The sequence below is a fragment of the Delphinus delphis genome, chromosome 2, assembly GCF_949987515.2.
Source record: "Delphinus delphis chromosome 2, mDelDel1.2, whole genome shotgun sequence".
In the NCBI taxonomy this organism is placed as follows: domain Eukaryota; kingdom Metazoa; phylum Chordata; class Mammalia; order Artiodactyla; family Delphinidae; genus Delphinus; species Delphinus delphis.
Window position 1 is genome coordinate 86,893,449 of NC_082684.1, and position 17,332 is coordinate 86,910,780.

At 50.7% G+C, this 17,332-nt stretch overlaps 1 protein-coding gene across 1 annotated transcript in view; it reads right to left on the minus strand.

Moving 5' to 3' along the window:
- The window catches only part of LOC132418479 (protein-glutamine gamma-glutamyltransferase 5), a 48,701-nt gene that overhangs the window by 11,092 nt on the left and 20,277 nt on the right, over positions 1 to 17,332 (minus strand). The window contains 4 exon segments of the mRNA XM_060002361.1: positions 2,490 to 2,668; positions 3,234 to 3,361; positions 10,368 to 10,419; positions 10,421 to 10,483. Coding sequence (XP_059858344.1) covers positions 2,490 to 2,668; positions 3,234 to 3,361; positions 10,368 to 10,419; positions 10,421 to 10,483 — 422 coding nt within the window.

A 17,332-nucleotide genomic window follows, 5' to 3' on the forward strand; every position in this document is an offset into this window, starting at 1 on the left:
AGAGGGGAGAATGCACTTCTGAGTCAGACTGGAGTCACATGGTCACCTTAAGCCTCAGTTTTCTCATCTGTGGATTGTAATTAATGATACCTACTTTGCAGATGGTTGTGAGCACTGTAAAGTAACCAGCATGTGCCTTAAGCACAGGGGATGCTGGCTAAATGGCAGCTGCTAGCATCGTTCATGCAGCAGTATAGTCTAGTGGTTACAGCCAGCCAGACCTCAATGTGAGACTAGCCCTGCCACTCAATTTCCTCATCTGTAGAATGGAGATAATGATAGAACCTACCTCTAAAGCTCTTCTGGGGAATCAAACAAGGTGATCCTGGTTAGAACTTACTGAATTCTCACTGTAGCCAGGCATTATTCTAAGCGCTCTCCATGTATGAACTCAGTCAGTCCTTTCAATAACCCGACGAGGTAGGTACTATTAATTTCCCCATCATATGTCTGAGGGGACTGAGGTACAAGTTAAATGACTTGCCCAGGGTTACTCAGACAATTAATGGTAGTGCTGGTATTTGAACCCAAGCTTCATCATTACTCTAGGCTGTCAAGGTTTTAGCACAATGCCTGGCACCAAGGAAGTCCCCAGTGTCAGCTATTGTGATTGTTAAAGAAGAAGAATAATTTTTAACAACATGCTTTGGCAACTGTATTGGATTAAGGAGTTTGACTAAATCCTTGACTTTTAGTGGAGGATTGAGGCTGGGTCTTATCCGTCTTTATAACCAAGATTATTAGAAGCACAGTGCCTAGCATAAGGACTCAGTATGTGTTGTTGGATGAATGAATGAGTTTTCCAAACTGATAGACGTATTTATTAATGTAAAACATGGTGGCCCTGTTGGGGAAGGCTGGTATTGATGGAGCTGCAGGTGGACCCGGCCACGTTTGACCCACTTTGCCCAACCCTTTGCTTCCTAGGTCACCAAAGCGCCGTGATTCTCATAAACATTTTAATTGGCCTGCTCTCATACCATAATCTCCATTCACTGGCTCCATCTCTCTCACCAACCAGTTCCAGACAACCACACCCAAACCCCTGACCCTCTCCTTCTACACACACGCACCTGGCCCATTAGACTCTAGGCTCTTCCAGGCCCAGGAAGGCTCCCTCTCTCACATATACAGGAGTGATACATTCTCTGCCTTCAGTCTTACGCCTGATCCCTGGATGACTCAGACATCCCAGTTCACCCAAATGTCTGTGACTCTGGGCATCAAAGCTGTCGAATTCCTGGTTTCTTACCCCTGGGCAATCAAGGCATCCGACTCCAGATGGGGCTGTGCAGCTGCAGAGGAGTAGCTCCCCCTCGCCAACCCATATGAAGTCATCCTGTGTGGGTGCTGACAGAAACCTCCTGGTGCCCTTGGACAGGGAGCTGGCATCTGCTTCTTAGCAGCCTGGGGCTCCACAGGCTTCCTGCGAGAGCCTGGAGATGGGTCCAGCGCGCGTGCGCACACACACGCACACTGCACCAGCCTTTGCATACAGGGAATTTCTACACAAAAGGCCTGAGCCCTCAATAAACACCAAATTGTGGGCAGATCTGGCGTCCCTGGATTAGACTAGAGAGTCTTGTGAGAAAAAGCCATACTTGACCTCTTTGCCCAGCCAACAAGAATAACTTCCTGATGGTGGCCCAAGGCAGGTACATAGATACGCCTGCCAGAAGGCGGAGAGCCGGCCTAGGCCTGGGGGGCAGGGTGAGGACCAGAAGCAAGTGTGGCCCTGAGTGAAGCAGAAAGCCTCCTCTTGCTACCTGCAGTATATAACTCATTTCCAGGTGTGCCCTCCCTCAACAGCCTCCTCCCCTGCCTTCAGCTTGCTCCTCTTGTCACCAGCAAACCAATTTCCAGTTGCCCTCTTTCCCAGTACCAATTTTTAAGCTTTTCTTCTACTAATGTAGCATTCACTCCCTCTCTGAGAAGCTGATCTCTCTTGGTCCCCCTTCCCCTGACTCCCTGGGCTGAATCAGGCCTCCAGGCCCTCTGAACATGTGACAACTCTAGATTCAAGGTCATTGTTCTTCGTCTGCCATCTTGCTCTGGCCCCGTGGCCCATACCCCTGCTCAGACACACCTTTCCCTCCCATGTATGCATCTTCATCAAGCCCATTCTCTGTGCTCAGAAAGGACACTAATCAGTTTGTAAGTTTTCTAATTACTTGGCCTCTCACCTCTTTCCTGTCTTAGACCTGGACAATTCCCAGCCAGGCTCTTAAGAGGATTCTGTTAGGTTTGTCCAAGTTCAAAAGAAGGGAAGGGCGCCAGGTTCTGAGAAGTGTGTGGTTTCCCCCTCAGAACCACCCTCTGAAATGAGCTCAGATATGTGAAGCCTGAGGTCACTGATGAGACGTTTTGCTTCCTTGCAAATGTCCCTTGGTGGGAACTGTGTGAGATTTCTGGGACAAGAATGGTTCAGAGGGTTGCGACATGAGCCATTGTATTTTTTATCTTTCCGTGGGGCCCTTTCCACTCCCTACCTGTGCACATGACAGCGGCAAAGACCCAGCACTGCCCGTAGCACACTGGCTGGCAGACTGTGGCATGCCACTGCTTTAGGATGGCCACGCTGCCCGTCCACTCCACGGGGTTGATGCCGTCTGCGTAATTCTCGCTCCAGTCTCCATTGAGCACCCCACGGTCATCGTTGCTGTTGATCTGAAGAGAAGCCATATGTAGAAGCATTAGAAGCAGCCTTTTCCTCAACGAGAAGTGAGGTGTGGGTTGCCTTTGCAAGGACCCTGGGCCTGAGATGCAGGAGGCTTTGATCTCATTTTACCTGCTGGGGAAGGGGTGAGGGTGGGAAGCCAGCTATTCTGACTTGTGTACCACTGTTAATTAGTTTATTATTCTGTTTCTACCCACCCTTTTAACCCCTCCATGCCCCATCCCTGCAAAGCCAGAGCTTGGCTCTAAGAGCAGAAATTTAGAAACAATGAGACTATTTCCCAAACCAGAGCTACACTTAGTCTTTCCCAAAAAATGCAATTTGGAATTAATGAAGGTGATGGCCCACATCCAGCTCTTTCAGAGCTCAGCTGAGAAAACCTGTTACCCACATTCTTTCATCAGTCTCATCAAAAATGGCTTTGCTGGAGGGCCTCTGCCTCTCGACTCTTCATTCCCTCACTGCAGGGGCAACCGTGAGTGGGCAGGGCACCCCTGCACAGCTTCCGCCCTCCCTGGACATGCCCTGGGTGGGCAGAAAGAGACCCAGCCTCCCCATGGCACACACCACTCTGCTGACGTGGACGGGGCTGCCCCGCAGGGCCTAGTCTGTGGCTGGGTCAATCTGGAAGTTCAGGCTCTTGTCTAGCAGCTCCAGGCAGATGTCTATGATATTCTCTTCCAACTGCGAGAGGAGATGCAGAGAGGCAAGGTGCCCAGACTTGGCACACGTGAGATGAAAAGAAATGCATGACCCACCCCTCCCAGCTGTCCAATGGAGTGCGTTTGTGGAATACAAGCCCATTTGGAAGGAAACTGTGTCTAGCAGCACAGCTATGGACTGCCCTGCCTCTGGGGCAGGTACAGGGTCTCAAAGCTCTGGGGTCACAACTCACCCAGTTTGTAGGTCCTGCCTGTTAAATTCCTGTAGTTTTTCCCAATGAGTCTGACTGGCTGAAACATCTGTTTCTCCCTCTTCTCCCCTTTAATCCCACACTCATGGAGCTCCTGGGATGTTCTTGCTAAAGCCACGTTGCCTCATCTTCCACCCGCACCTGCTGACCCAGCTCATCACTGGCAGCTAGTGCTGAGGTGATGGCCCCGACTTGCCACAGCACCTGTGATCCAGTGGGGCTTTGGATTGACCAATAGCATGTGAGTTATGGAAAATTTTTAGCGAAGGCAGGCTGACTCCGTATCCTTCAGGCTTGTCATGAACACCACTTCCCCTGAGGCTTTCCGTGAGCCAGGTTTTTCTCCACGGCCCTGACCACGTCTCTTACTCATCAGACTCTGTTACAATGCGGTAGCCAAGGTCTGTCCTGCCTGCCTGACTGTATGCGTGTTTCTCTCCAGTTGTTCTCACAACTCTACCCCCAGACCTGGCACAGTGCCCAGCACATAGTAGTGACTCTGTGCATCTTTGTTGAATGAGAGTAAACGACAGTGTTCCATTTATTCCCATGGTACACTGGGCAATAATCAGGATTCGGAGGCTTCTCTGATCCATTATCCCCAGGGGACAGTTTGATTGGCTCACTTTTCTGCCTTAAAATGTTCAACGGCTCCTGTGGCCTACAGGATCAAAGCTGTAACCTCCTCTACAAGGTGCATAAGACCCTATCTGATCTGGCCCCCTTCTACCTCTCCAGCCTCATGTCTCAGTAACCCCCCGTCGCCTCACCGTTTTTTGCTCCAGCAACACCAGATTCCTTGTAACCCCTGCAGCAGGCCAGACCCTTTCTCACCTTTGTGTCTTTGCCCACGCTTCCCTCTGACTGGGATATTTTCCCCCTCCTTCACTTGGCTAACTCAGTTCAAGCACACCCTCTCCCAGGAAGCTTCCCTGGCACCCCCATGCCCAGCCGAGTGCTCTTCCTCCAGGCTCCCAGAACACCCTCTGCCTGGCGCTCAGTCTTTACATACCCCACTGTGTAATAAGCGACCTGCTTATGTGACCAAGTCCCCACTTTACTGTGGGCTCAGGGACAGTGTTTCATTCATTTTCATGCTTCTGGCACCCAGTGCCTTGCCTAGCACTGAGCAGGCATTCAATATACGTTCACTGAAGAAGAGAGAGAGAGAGAGAGAAGAACCCAGGGCTCAGAAGGCATCAACTCCTCACTTCCAGGATCCGCATCTGCCCATGGTGCGTGAGGAGCTGGGGATGTCAGTTGGGACCAGTTGAGGCTGCCATGTCTCATCTTGACTATAGCCACCCCAGGGGCCGAGGCTAGGCCTGATGCTACATATGTTGGAGTTCTATTTGGGCAAGTCCAGGAGAGGGACCCATATTAAACTGATACCAGCTCTACAAGCCCCCTGCTCAGGATTTTCCAGGCAACACCCCTTCTGAGAAGCCAGAGCTGGCCCTCTCCCCTGCTACCCCGAGAGTGTTTTTGTGCTGGGGCTCAGCCTTAAGAATCCTTTCCCTGGCCTGGCACTGGGCTTCCTGCTGTCGGCTGAGCTTTCAGCGAGAGGCAGGCTTTCAGTAACGCAGGAGTTGCAGAGCATTGCAATTAATACGATGCAATTTTTACAAATAAAATCGCATGTTTTAGAATATGCACAGAAAACAAAATGTAGAGGAACATACATTTTGCTGGTGACAGTGCTTAGAAAGACCTTCATATTCTAGGCACCTATTTTTGTAATGTTTCTCTATAAAGTTTTTAAAGCAATTATGTATTACTTCTTAAAAATTTTATACCAATTTTATTTTTTAATTGTAGTATAGTTGGTTTACAATGTTATGTTAATTTCAGATGTATAGCACAGTGATTCAGTTATATATATATATATCCTTTTTCAGATTCTTTTCCCTTATAGGTTATAAATTAGGAGCTTGGGATTAATATATACACACTGCTATATATAAAATAGGTAACCAACAAGGACCTACTACATAGCACAGGGAACTATACTCAATATTTTGTAATAACCTATAAGGGAAAATAATATGTATTACTTTTTAAATTTTTTTGCCTGTGCCCCATGGCATGTGGGGGTCTTATTTCCCTGACAAGAGATGGAACCCATGCCACCTGCAGTGGAAGCATGGAATCTTAGCCTGAATCTTAGCCTGCTTCCTGGTGTGGTTACTGCTGGGTTCCTCATACCCTTTGTGGTTCATGCTGGGTTCTCATCCCCTTTGAGATGTGGGCCCTCTGGTTTGAGGTGGTTCCTGTTGGGTTCCTCACCTTTTTATGATGTGGGCCCTTTGGTGTGACATCGATCCATCGTTTGACATCGTTGACATCATTTCCATCCTCTTTGTGATGTCGGCACTCTCGTGTGAGGTGTTTCCTATTGGGTTCCTAACCTTTCTGTGATATGGACCTCCTTGTGTGAGGTGGTTCCTCCTGGGTTCCTCATCCCCTTTGTGATGTGTGCCCTCTGGTGTGAAGTTGTTCCTGCTTTGTTGCTCCTCCCCTTAGTGATGTGTGCGCTCTGGTTTGAGGTAGTTCCTGCTAAGTTCCTCAACCCCTTAGTGATGTCGGCCTTTGGTGTGAGGTAGTTCCTGCTGGGTTCCTCATCCCCTTTGTGATGTGGGCACTCTGCTGTGAGGTGGTTCCTGTTGGTTTCCTCACCTTTCTGTGATGTGAGCCCTCTTGTGTGAGGTGGTTCCTGCTGGGTTCCTTATACCCTTTGTGAATGGTGGTTCTGAAGTGGTTCCTGCTCTGTTGCTCATCTGCTTTCTGATCTGGGCCCTGTGGTGATAGGTCATTCCTGCCTGGTTCCCAACTCCTTTGTGCTGTGGGCCCTCTGGTTTGAGTTGGTTCCTATTGGGTTAGTCAACTTTTTATGATGTGGGCCCTCTGGTGTGAGGTGTTTCCTTCTGGGTTGCTCATCCCCTTTGTGATGTGAGCCTTCTGATTTGAGTTGGTTCCTGTTGGGTTGATCACCTTTTTATAATGTGGGCCCTTTGGTGTGAGGTGGATCCTGCTGGGTTCCTCACACCCTTTGTGATGTGGGCCCTCTGGTTTGAGGTGGTCCCTGATGGGTAGCTCACCTTCTTGTGATGTGGGCCCTCTTATGTGAAGTGGTTCCTGCTGTGTTGCTCATCCCCTTTGTGATGTGGGCCCTCTGGTGTGAGGTGCTTCCTGCTGGTTTCCTGATCCCCTTTGTTATGTGGCCCTTTGGTGTCAGGTCGTTCCTGCTCGGTTTCCATCCCCTTTGTGATGTGGGCACTCTGGTGTGAGGTGGATGCTGTTGGGTACCTCACCTTTCTGTGATTTCGGTCCTCTTCTGTGAGGTGGATCCTGCTGGGTTCCTGATACCGTTTGTAATGTGGGCCCTCTGGTGTGAGGTGCTTCCTGCTGGGTTCCTCATATCCTTTGTGATGTGGGCCCTTTGGTGAGCGGTAGTTCCTACTGGGTTCCCATCCCCTTTGTGATGTGGGCCCTCTGGTGTGTGAGGTGGTTCCTGCTGGGTTCCACATACCATTTGTGATGTTGGCCCTCTGGTGTGAAATGGTTCCTGCTTTGTCCCTCTACCCCTTTGTGATGTGGGCACTCTGTTGTGAGGTGCTTCCTGCTGGGTTTTTCATCCCCTTTGTGATGTGGGCACTCTGGTGTGAGGTGCTTCCTACTGGGTTTCTCATCCCCTTTGTGATGTGGGCCCTTTGGTTTGAGGTGGTTGCTGTTGGGTACTTCACCTTTCTGTGATTTGGGCCCTCTTGTGTGAGGTGGATCCTGCTGTGTTTCCATCCCCTTTGTGATCTGGGCCCTCTGGTGTGAGGTGGTTCCGGCTGTTTTCCTCATCCCATTTGTTATGTGGACCCTTTGGTGACAGGTGGTTCCTGCTGGGTTTCCATCCTCTTTGTGATGTGGGCACTCTCGTGTGAGGTGTTTCCTATTGGGTTCCTAACCTTTCTGTGATATGGACCTCCTTGTGTGAGGAGGTTCCTGCTGGGTTCCTCATACTGTTTGTGATGTGTGCCCTCTGGTGTGAAGTTGTTCCTGCTTTGTTGCTCCTCCCCTTAGTGATGTGTGCGCTCTGGTTTGAGGTGGTTCCTGCTGGGTTCCTCATCCCCTTAGTGATGTGGGCCCTTTGGTGTAAGGTGGATCCTGCTGGGCTCCTCATCCCGTTTGTGATGTGGGCCCTTTGGTGTGAGGTGGTTCCTGCTTGGTTTCCATCCCCTTTGTGATATGGGCCCTTTGGTATGAGGTGGTTCGTGCTGGATTCCCTTCCTCTTTGTTATGTGGGCCCTCTGGTGTGAAGTGGTTCCTGCTTTGTTGCTCTTCCCCTTTGTGATGCGGGCCCTCTGGCGTGAGGTGCTTCCTGCTGGGTTCCTCATATCCTTTGTGATGTGGGCCCTTTGGTGAGCGGTAGTTCCTGCTGGGTTCCTCATATCCTTTGTGATGTGGGCCCTCTGGTTTGAGGTGGTTCCTGTTGGGTTCCTCACCGTTTTGTTATGTGGGGCCTTTGGTGTGAGGTGGTTCCTGCTGGGTCCCTCATCCCCTTTGTGATGTGTGCCCTTTGGTGTGAGGTGGATCCTGCTGGGTTAATCATCCCCTTTGTGATGTGGACCCTCTGGTTTGAGGTGGTTCCTGTTGGGTTCCTCACCGTTTTATTATGTGGGGCCTTTGGTGTGAGGTGGTTCCTGCTGGGTCCCTCATCCCCTTTGTGATGTGTGCCCTTTGGTGTGAGGTGGATCCTGCTGGGTTAATCATCCCCTTTGTGATGTGGACCCTCTGGTTTGAGGTGGTTCCTGTTGGGTTCCTCACCGTTTTATTATGTGGGGCCTTTGGTGTGAGGTGGTTCCTGCTGGGTCCCTCATCCCCTTTGTGATGTGTGCCCTTTGGTGTGAGGTGGATCCTGCTGGGTTAATCATCCCCTTTGTGATGTGGGCCCTCTGGTGTGTGAGGTGGTTCCTGCTGGGTTCCACATACCATTTGTGATGTTGGCCCTCTGGTGTGAAGTGGTCACTCTGGTGTGAGGTGGTTGCTGTTGGGTACCTCACCTTTCTGTGATTTGGGCCCTCTTGTGTGAGGCGCATCCCGCTGTGTTTCCATCCCCTTTGTGATGTGGGCCCTCTGGTGTGAGGTGGTTCCTGCTGGTTTCCTCATCCCATTTGTAATGTGGACCCTTTGGTGACAGGTGGTTCCTGCTGGGTTTCCATCCTCTTTGTGATGTGGGCACTCTCGTGTGAGGTGTTTCCTATTGGGTTGCTAACCTTTCTGTGATATCGGCCTCCTTATGTGAGGTGGTTCCTGCTGGGTTCCTCATACTGTTTGTGATGTGTGCCCTCTGGTGTGAAGTTGTTCCTGCTTTCTTGCTCCTCCCCTTTGTGATGTGGGCCCTCTGGTTTGAGGTGGTTCCTGTTGGGTTCCTCACCGTTTTATGATCTGAGCCCTTTGGTGTGAGGTGGTTCCTGCTGGGTTCCTCATCCCCTTTGTGATGTGGGCACTTTGGTGTCCGGTGGTTCATGCTGGATTCCCTTCCCCTTTGTGATGTGGGCCCTCTGGTGTGAAGTGGTTCCTGCTTTGTTGCTCCTCCCCTTTGTGATGCGGGCCCTCTGGTTTGAGGTGCTTCCTGCTGGGTTCCTCATCCCCTTTGCGATGTGGGCCCTTTGGTGTGAGGTGGATCCTGCTGGGTTCCTCATCCTCTTTGTGATGTCGGCCTTGTGGTGTGAGGTGCTTCCTGCTTGGTTCCTCATACCCTTCGTGTTGTGGGCCCTCTGGTGTGTGGTGGTTCCTTCTGGATTCACATCCCGTTTGTTATGTTGGCCCTCTGGTTTAAGGTGGTTCCTGCTGTGTTCCCATCCCCTTTACGGTGTGGGCCCTCTGGTTTGAGGGTGTTCATGTTGGGTTCCTCACCTTTTTGTGTTGTGGGCCCTCTTCTGTGAGGTGGTTGCTGCTGGGTTCTTCATACACTTTGTGATGTGGGCCACCACCAGGCAAATCCCTGTATTACTTTTATAATAAAAAGATACGTAATCAAAGCAAATAACTAGGGACATCCCTTGTGGTCCAGTGGCTAAGACTCCATGCTCCCAGTGCAGGGGGCCGGATTTGATCCGTGGTCAGGGAACTAGATCCCACATGCCGCAACTTAGAGTTCACATGCTGCAACTAAAGATCCTGTGTGCTCCAACTAAGACCCTGTGCAGCCAAATAAATAAATATATATATATATTTTTTTTTCAAAAGCAAATAACCAAAGAGCAAATAGTAATGGGGAGGGAGACGCACTGCTGCTCATCAGCCGTGCTTCTGGATGAGATGTTCCGGGCACAAGTTTTCCTCAGTGTGACAGAACTGACCCTAGGGACTGTCGCCTGGTGTTGTGAGGATTAAGTAAGCGTGGCAGCTGGGCCCCCGCTGGAAACACAGTTAACAAACAAAAAACCAGCCGCCATCATGGCCGTTGTCACTGTTGTCCCTTCATCTTCACCCTCTTACTTAGTGGAATTCCTGAGTGTGTGCCTTCAGCTGTCCTTCCCCCTTAAATCCTGTTGTCCTAATCAGACGTGATCAGCAAAGAACACCTTCCAACTTTCTATGGCTGCTCCCCTAGCTCCCAGGAAGTTGTGGGGTCATGTCTCACAGCTTCCTGGTGCCGTTTAGTCCCCACTTGTCAGCAGTTCTGGGTGAAGCTTGCATGAAGGGCACCCTCCCATCTGGTCCTCCTCCCCTCTCCCTAGGAGCCCAGGGCCCGGATGGGCCATGAACAGGGCTGAGACTCACCTGTCCATAGTTCCAGGGGCAGGGACAGATCCAGTTCTTGTTCCTTTGATAGGAAGCCGTAATCATTCACGACATACTCCTGCCTCTGGGGTTCACCGTCCAAGGAGACAGAGTCTCCTGGGAATCAAAGTGGGAGGACACAAAGCAGAAAAGTCATGCCACCCTTCCTGTTCCATTCCCACCCCCAGAAGGCCCAGGGCCATGGAAACTGAGCTCTGGGGAGAGAACCCGGTGACTCCAAGAAGGGCATGAGTGAGGCGTCTTGGGGAGGCCCATCCCCTACCCCCCATCAACACCAGCAACAGGCTCAATAGGAACATGGGGTAGAAGTAAAAGTTACCTTTGGTGGAATTTCTTGGTTTACAGAGTACATTTACCTCCTAGCCCCATCTCAAGGTTGAGGAAACAGGCTCAGAGTGATAAGAAACTTGCCCAAACCACACATATGTAGAGTGAAATTTGAACACAGAGCCCATGTGAGTCCATGTTCCCTTCCCTTTCTGCTACACTCAACTAGTCCTGGTGGGAAATGAGAAAACTGGAACCTAGGGGTTGGCATTGACCTCAGCATTCCTTCTGTAGGAATTTATTCTAAGCAAAGTATTTAGAAAGTGCACAAAGATTTAGATACTTAAGCTGCTCATCTGAGTGCTGTTTATAACACTGAAAAGTTGGAAACAACCTAAAGGCCCTGTTCTTAGGGACTAGTTAAATGATCATCTCCATCACAGAATTCTGTACACTATTAATATATGGGTGCAAAATTGTATATTTAGACAGAAATCTACGTTTGATATATTAAGCTTGAATAGGTTACATAATGTGTAGGGCACGAATTGACTTTTGTTATAAACATATGTGTATGAACAGAGGATTTTGAACCCTATTCTGAAAGATGTTAGCAGTATTTTTTTTCTTTTTGCCTATTGGTGTTCTCTAGATTTTCTGGAATGAACATGTCCCTTTTATGATATAAAAAGAATTTTCTCTTTAAAATTAAGAATGAACAAACAAAGGCCATGGGGGCAGATGTCCTCATTGCAGTGTCCTGGAACTGTCTGGAAGCCCTGCCTGAGCGTCAGGTGATGGTACCCTCCCCCCTTCCTCAGAGGCAGCCTCAGACAGTCTGAGGGGGGGCGTCGCTGGTGGAGAAGGACTCCTGGCTGACATGCATTTTATCAGGTTTTGGACCAGTGTGGTGAGAGCTGCAGGTTCATGGTTGAGAGCACGCACATCCCTCTCCATAGTGGGGAGCAGCAGTGGCCTGAGACAGGGTGTGTGGGGCTCCCCAGCCAATATCTTGGCCGTGGTGATGGGGGAGCCACTGATCCTGATTTCAGCCCCTACCAATCCCTAGCCCCTATAGGTTCTCCCTGGGACCTGGGTGGGGCACAAGACTGAAAAGAGAAGGCCGCACAGGCATCACTCTCCTCCCCACAGCTCAGGGAGGCCCTCAGTACAAGTCGGAAACCCCTAGTCTTGGAGGCCGGGAGATATGCGTGTGTGTGTGTGTGTGTGTGTGTGTGTGTGTAAGAGAGACACAGAGACTGGGAGAACAGAGAGACAGACAGACAGCTGTCCTCCTTGATTCAGTGGCAGTGCCTCTTCACCGGGCTGATAGGTAAGAGTTCTGAGCCGTTCAGCGACAGGGCGGTGAGAGATGTTGAGGGTTCTGGGTTCTGGCACGACTCAGCAGGCCCCCTGGGGATAAGGTTGGGGGAGAGGGAGGAAGGGAAGCTGGGGCGTCTTTTTTTTTTTTTACATCTTTATTGGAGTATAATTGCTTTACAATGGTGTGTTAGTTTCTGCTTTATAACAAAGTGAATCAGTTATACATATACATATGTTCCCATATCTCTTCCCTCTTGCGTCTCCCTCCCTCCCACCCTCCCTATCCCAGCCCTCCAGGCGGTCACAAAGCACCCAGCTGATCTCCCTGTGCTATGCAGCTGCTTCCCATTAGCTATCTACCTTATGTTTGGTAGTGTATATATGTCCATGCCTCTCTCTCGCTTTGTCACAGCTTACCCTTCCCCCTCCCCATATCCTCAAGTCCATTCTCTAGTAGGTCTGTGTCTTTATTCCTGTCTTACCCCTAGGTTCTTTATAACATTTTTTTTCTTAAATTCCATATATATGTGTTAGCATACGGTATTTGTCTTTCTTTTTCTGACTTACTTCACTCTGTATGACAGACTCTAGGTCTATCCACCTCATTACAAATAGCTCAATTTTGTTTCTTTTTATGGCTGAGTAATAGTCCATCTCACACCAGTCAGAACGGCCATCATCAAAAAATCTAGAAACAATAAATGCTGGAGAGGGTGTGGAGAAAAGGGAACACTCTTGCACTGCTGGTGGGAATGTGAATTGGTACAGCCACTATGGAGAACAGTATGGAGGTTCCTTAAAAAACTACAAATAGAACTACCATATGACCCAGCAATCCCACTACTGGGCATATACCCTGAGAAAACCGTAATTCAAAAAGAGTCATGTACCAAAATGTTCATTGCAGCTCTATTTACAATAGCCCGGAGATGGAAACAACCTAAGTGTCCATCATCGGATGAATGGATAAAGAAGATGTGGCACATATATACAATGGAATATTACTCAGCATCCTTTAAGTCAGAAGTAAGGCTTGGTTGAGTCTGGCCTCTGCCCCCAAAGCCCACCAGACCCACTCCCTACTCTCATCCCTCCCTGCCCTTCTTCCTGCTCTCTCCTCCTGGCTCGCCCTTCCTTCTGCCCACACTGTGTCTGCATGCCTGTGGAACTACCCCTGCCCCCAGGCAGATTTAGAGGATGGGAATTATTGGACATGTGGTGCTGGGACACTCTCTGTAGCTTTGTCTGTCTAAGACTAACACTAGAAACAGCCAAAATGCCCATAAGTAGGGGACTAATGAGAAACATTTGGTACATGCAAACAGTGGAGTGATCGTAGCTATTAAAAAGAATGTACTGATAGGAAAATATGTCCAGACTTGGGGATTGACTGGGTTCGGTGATTGGAAGAGGGGGATAGGAGAGGGAGGGTTCTAGAGACAGGCCGAGAAGAGGAAGCAGGAGTTGGGAGGAGGGGACCTTAGGGTCAAGTCTAACCAGCTGGAGGGGGGCCCCTAAGTGGAAAAGGACATCTCGGCCTAGCAAGGGAACTGGGCAGGATGGTATGACTAAGAAGGAATGAGTAAAATGGAGTCCTTCGATATGACATGGGAGTGGACCGGTCTGGAGTGGGAAGGATGGTTTGCCATCAATACCCATGACCGAGATCTGGGAAGGAGAAACTGTCCCGGAATAAGTAGGCAGGACCGAATAGGTAGCCCCGTGTCCACCAGAAATGAGATGGACTTACCCGCTACCTGTAGCGTTACCCTGGACTCGGCGAGGGTGATGGGGGTCTTCGAGTCCGGGCGCCGTTAGTCGTCAGCCAATCCCAGCAGTTCGAATGGTAATGCCGTTGGGTCGGCCTGCCCCCCGCGTGGAGACGCTGAGGGAGGGCCAGTCGTAGGGCAGTCACTCTTCCAGTGGCCCGTTAGCCCGCAGCTGGGACAGGGCTTAGAAGGAGGTCGGGGATTGGGACATTGGCGAGTCCAGTGGCCTTTTTTTCCGCATTTGAAGCAGGCCCCCGGCGGGGTTGCCTTTTGCGGACCCCGTGGATGCTGTGATCCATGGGAGATGGCCGTCCTTAGGGCGGCTACAAGAGCTTGGGTTTGGAGGGCCACCTTCTGGTGCATCCGAGCCTGTCGGCTGGATTCTGCCAAATCCTCAAGGCCATTGTAGACTTTAAAGGCCATCTTTACCAGATCTCGAATAGGGGTTTGAGGGCCGTCTTCTGCCTGTTTTAATTTCTTTCGGAAATCAGTCTGGGACTGATTGGGTGATAAAATGGGTGGCTAGGACCGCTGCCCCTGCCGGGGTGTCGGGATCCAGCCGGGTGTATAGAGTTAAAGCCTCTGTAAGGCGATTGAGAAAGATAGCTGGATTTTCGTTAGGTTCTTGGGTTATCTCTTTTCGTTTCTCAAAATTGACTACCTTATGAGCGGCAGCCTGCATGCCAGCCAGGAGGCGTTGGATCATGAGGTCGCGCTTACGACGGCCATCTTGGCCATCCTGATAAGTCCAGCCTGGATCGGTGCCAGGTACGGCAGTCGCTCCGACAGGCATGGAGTTGTCGGTAAGGTGAACCTGATCTGCATGGTTTCGGGCAGCAGTTTGAATTCTTTCCCTATCGTCAGGGGTCAGAGTAGAAGATAGGATCACAAAGATATCGTGCCAGGTTAGATCGTAAGCTTGAGAGAGGTAGCGAAATTCTTTGATGTAGCGGGAAGAGTCGGCAGAAAAGGAGCCTAATCGCTTTTCTATTTGAGTGAGATCTTGGAGGGAAAAGGGAACATGAACTCTAACTAATCCTTGCGCTCCTGCTACCTCCCTCAGAGGGCAGAGGAGATTTGGATCTTGGGAGTCGTGAGAGCGTGTATGTGCACTAATTGGCGAAGCAAGGGGCGTGGGAGGAGAAACCGTTGAGGGAGGCGGGGGAGCGGTTGGATGGGCCGGAGCGGGTTCGGGAGGAGGAGGCACCGCTTCAGGGTAGGGTGGAGGTTGGAGAGGAGTTCTGGAGGGAGGAGAGGCGAGAGATTCGGGTGGGTCGGCTAGTGGAGAGGGGTCATCGTCAAAGGAAATTAGGGGCTTGGATGTAGGATATGTAGAAGGAAGGGCGGGAGCGTAAATACCAGAAGGCCTGAACATAGGGTACCTCGGACCATTTGCCCGTCCTGCGGCAGTAATTATCTAGATCACGGAGGATGTTAAAATCGAAAGTACCTTCAGGATTAATTGTCTAGAGGATATTGTGGCCAGGCCACAGTGGAATAGAAAAATAAGCCATCGGCAACGGAGATCTTGGCTAGGAGACACCCCAGGGGCGTCTTAGGATCTGGTTTCGATTGTGAGGTTCCCATGACCCCCAGTCTGTCCCTGAGTGAATGGAGAGGGAGAGAGGCGTTCCTGGTCTCAGTCTCCAATTCACGGCAGGTCGGAGCGCGGTCAGGCGATAGGGACGTCTCCACAATCACCCGAGGCCCGGAGGGTCGGAGAGCGGTCAGGCAATTGGGACGTCTCCACAGTTGCCCGAGGCCCGGAGAGAGGACGGAGGAGTCCCTGACGCAGCCGCGATTAGGGACAGGGAGTCCGGTGGGCAGGGACTCTGGGGGTCGGAGGGAACAAGGGAGGGGGACTTACCCCGTTTTCTGCCGGATCGGAGAGGTTCCCTGGTTGTCTCCTGGGGGAGGGGAGGAGCGGCCCGCACGGTAACCCGCGGGGCTTGGTACCCCTCCCGGGTTTCGGCACCAAATGTAAGGTCGGATCTTAACAAACGGCACCGCGAAACAGAGGAAAGCCTCAAGTGAGCTTTATTAGGGAGCGCTCCCGGGCGAGGTTCACTGGTCCGAGAGAAAGGGGCCAGAGAAGTCGCACCCGGGGCGAGGGTTGGGCAAGATTTTATAGGGGAAGAAGGGAAAGGGGTGTGGTGAATCTGGGAGGGCGCAGGGTATTCCTTATTTGGTGGTCTTTTCGGGTATCCTGGGGGACCGTTAGTCCCGCCCCTCGAAAGGCGGGAAGGCTGGGCCGGGTGCAAAGTCCCCAGGTCAGTTCCTGGAACTGGGTGGTCCGGAAAGTCTCCAGGTCAGTTTCTGGAACTGGGTGGTCCGGAGAATTTCGGTCTGATGCAACCTGTGAATCTGATTGTGTTCCCCTGCCTCGGGCCAGTTGGCCTTACACTCCCCAATCCCCTGCCTCCAGCCCCTGGTAACCAACATTTTACTCTCGGTTTCTACAAGTTCAGCTTTTTTAGATTCCATGTATAAGCAGTATCATACAGTATTTGTCTTTCTCTATCTGAATCACCTCTCACTTAGCATAATGCCCTCAAGGTCCATCCATACTGTAGCAAATGGCAGGATTTCCTTCTTTCTCACGGCTGCCTAATGTTCCATTGTATACACCACATCTTCTTTATCCATTCGTCTGTTGACAGACACGGGTTGTTTCCACATCTTGGCTAGTGTCACAGAGGTGTAGATATCTCTTCGAGATAGTGATTTTATTTCCTTTGGTTATATGCCCAACAGTTGAATTACTGGATCATATGGTAGTTCTATTTTTAATTTTTTGAGGAGCCTCCATGCTGTTTTCCCCTGTGGCTGCACCAATTTACACTCCCACCGACAGTGCACACGGTTTCCCTTTCCTCCACACCCTCACCAAAACTCGTTATCTCTTGTCTTTTTGATGATAGCCATGTAATAATAACTTTCAAAAACACAGTGAAAGAGGGGAAAAGACCAGAAAGATAAGTGTCAAATGTTAGCAGAGATTTCTTCTGGGATGGGGAAGCTATCGGTGATTTTTCTTTTGTTTCTTTTCACTTTTCTGTACTTTCCAAATTATCTAAGAAGAGCACAAATGATCTAGAGAATCACAGGAAGAAAATACAGAAGAGTGGCTCCCTGTTCTTAAAATAACAAAAACACGCACAATGAAGGAAGAGAGGCTGAGGAGGTCAGGTTGAGGAGAGGGAGTTGGTGAGGGAGCAAGAAGGGGAGATGGGGTCAGGGAAAGTGGGGGCCTGTTTTGGGGGGCAGCCCGCTACCCCTGTGAGTGGGCCCTGCCCCACTGTCCCCAGGCTCTCAGGCCGGCAGCAGCTTCTGGCCGGTCCCCGCAGGCCACAGTGTCCTCCCAGCATGTCTGGGCCGCCCTCCCCAGACCTCCCTCCAGCCTCTGCTTGCGGGCTCACTAAGACAATTTAAATGGAGAGACCTGGGATCTAGGATTCCAGAGAGGGTGGTTTAGAGGGGATCACGTTGCACTTATTTTGTGGCTGCAGATCTTGCAGGAGGAGAGAGAAGACAGGAAGAGCAGGGAGGGCCCAGCCACACAGGTGGCAGTCAGGCTGAGAGGAC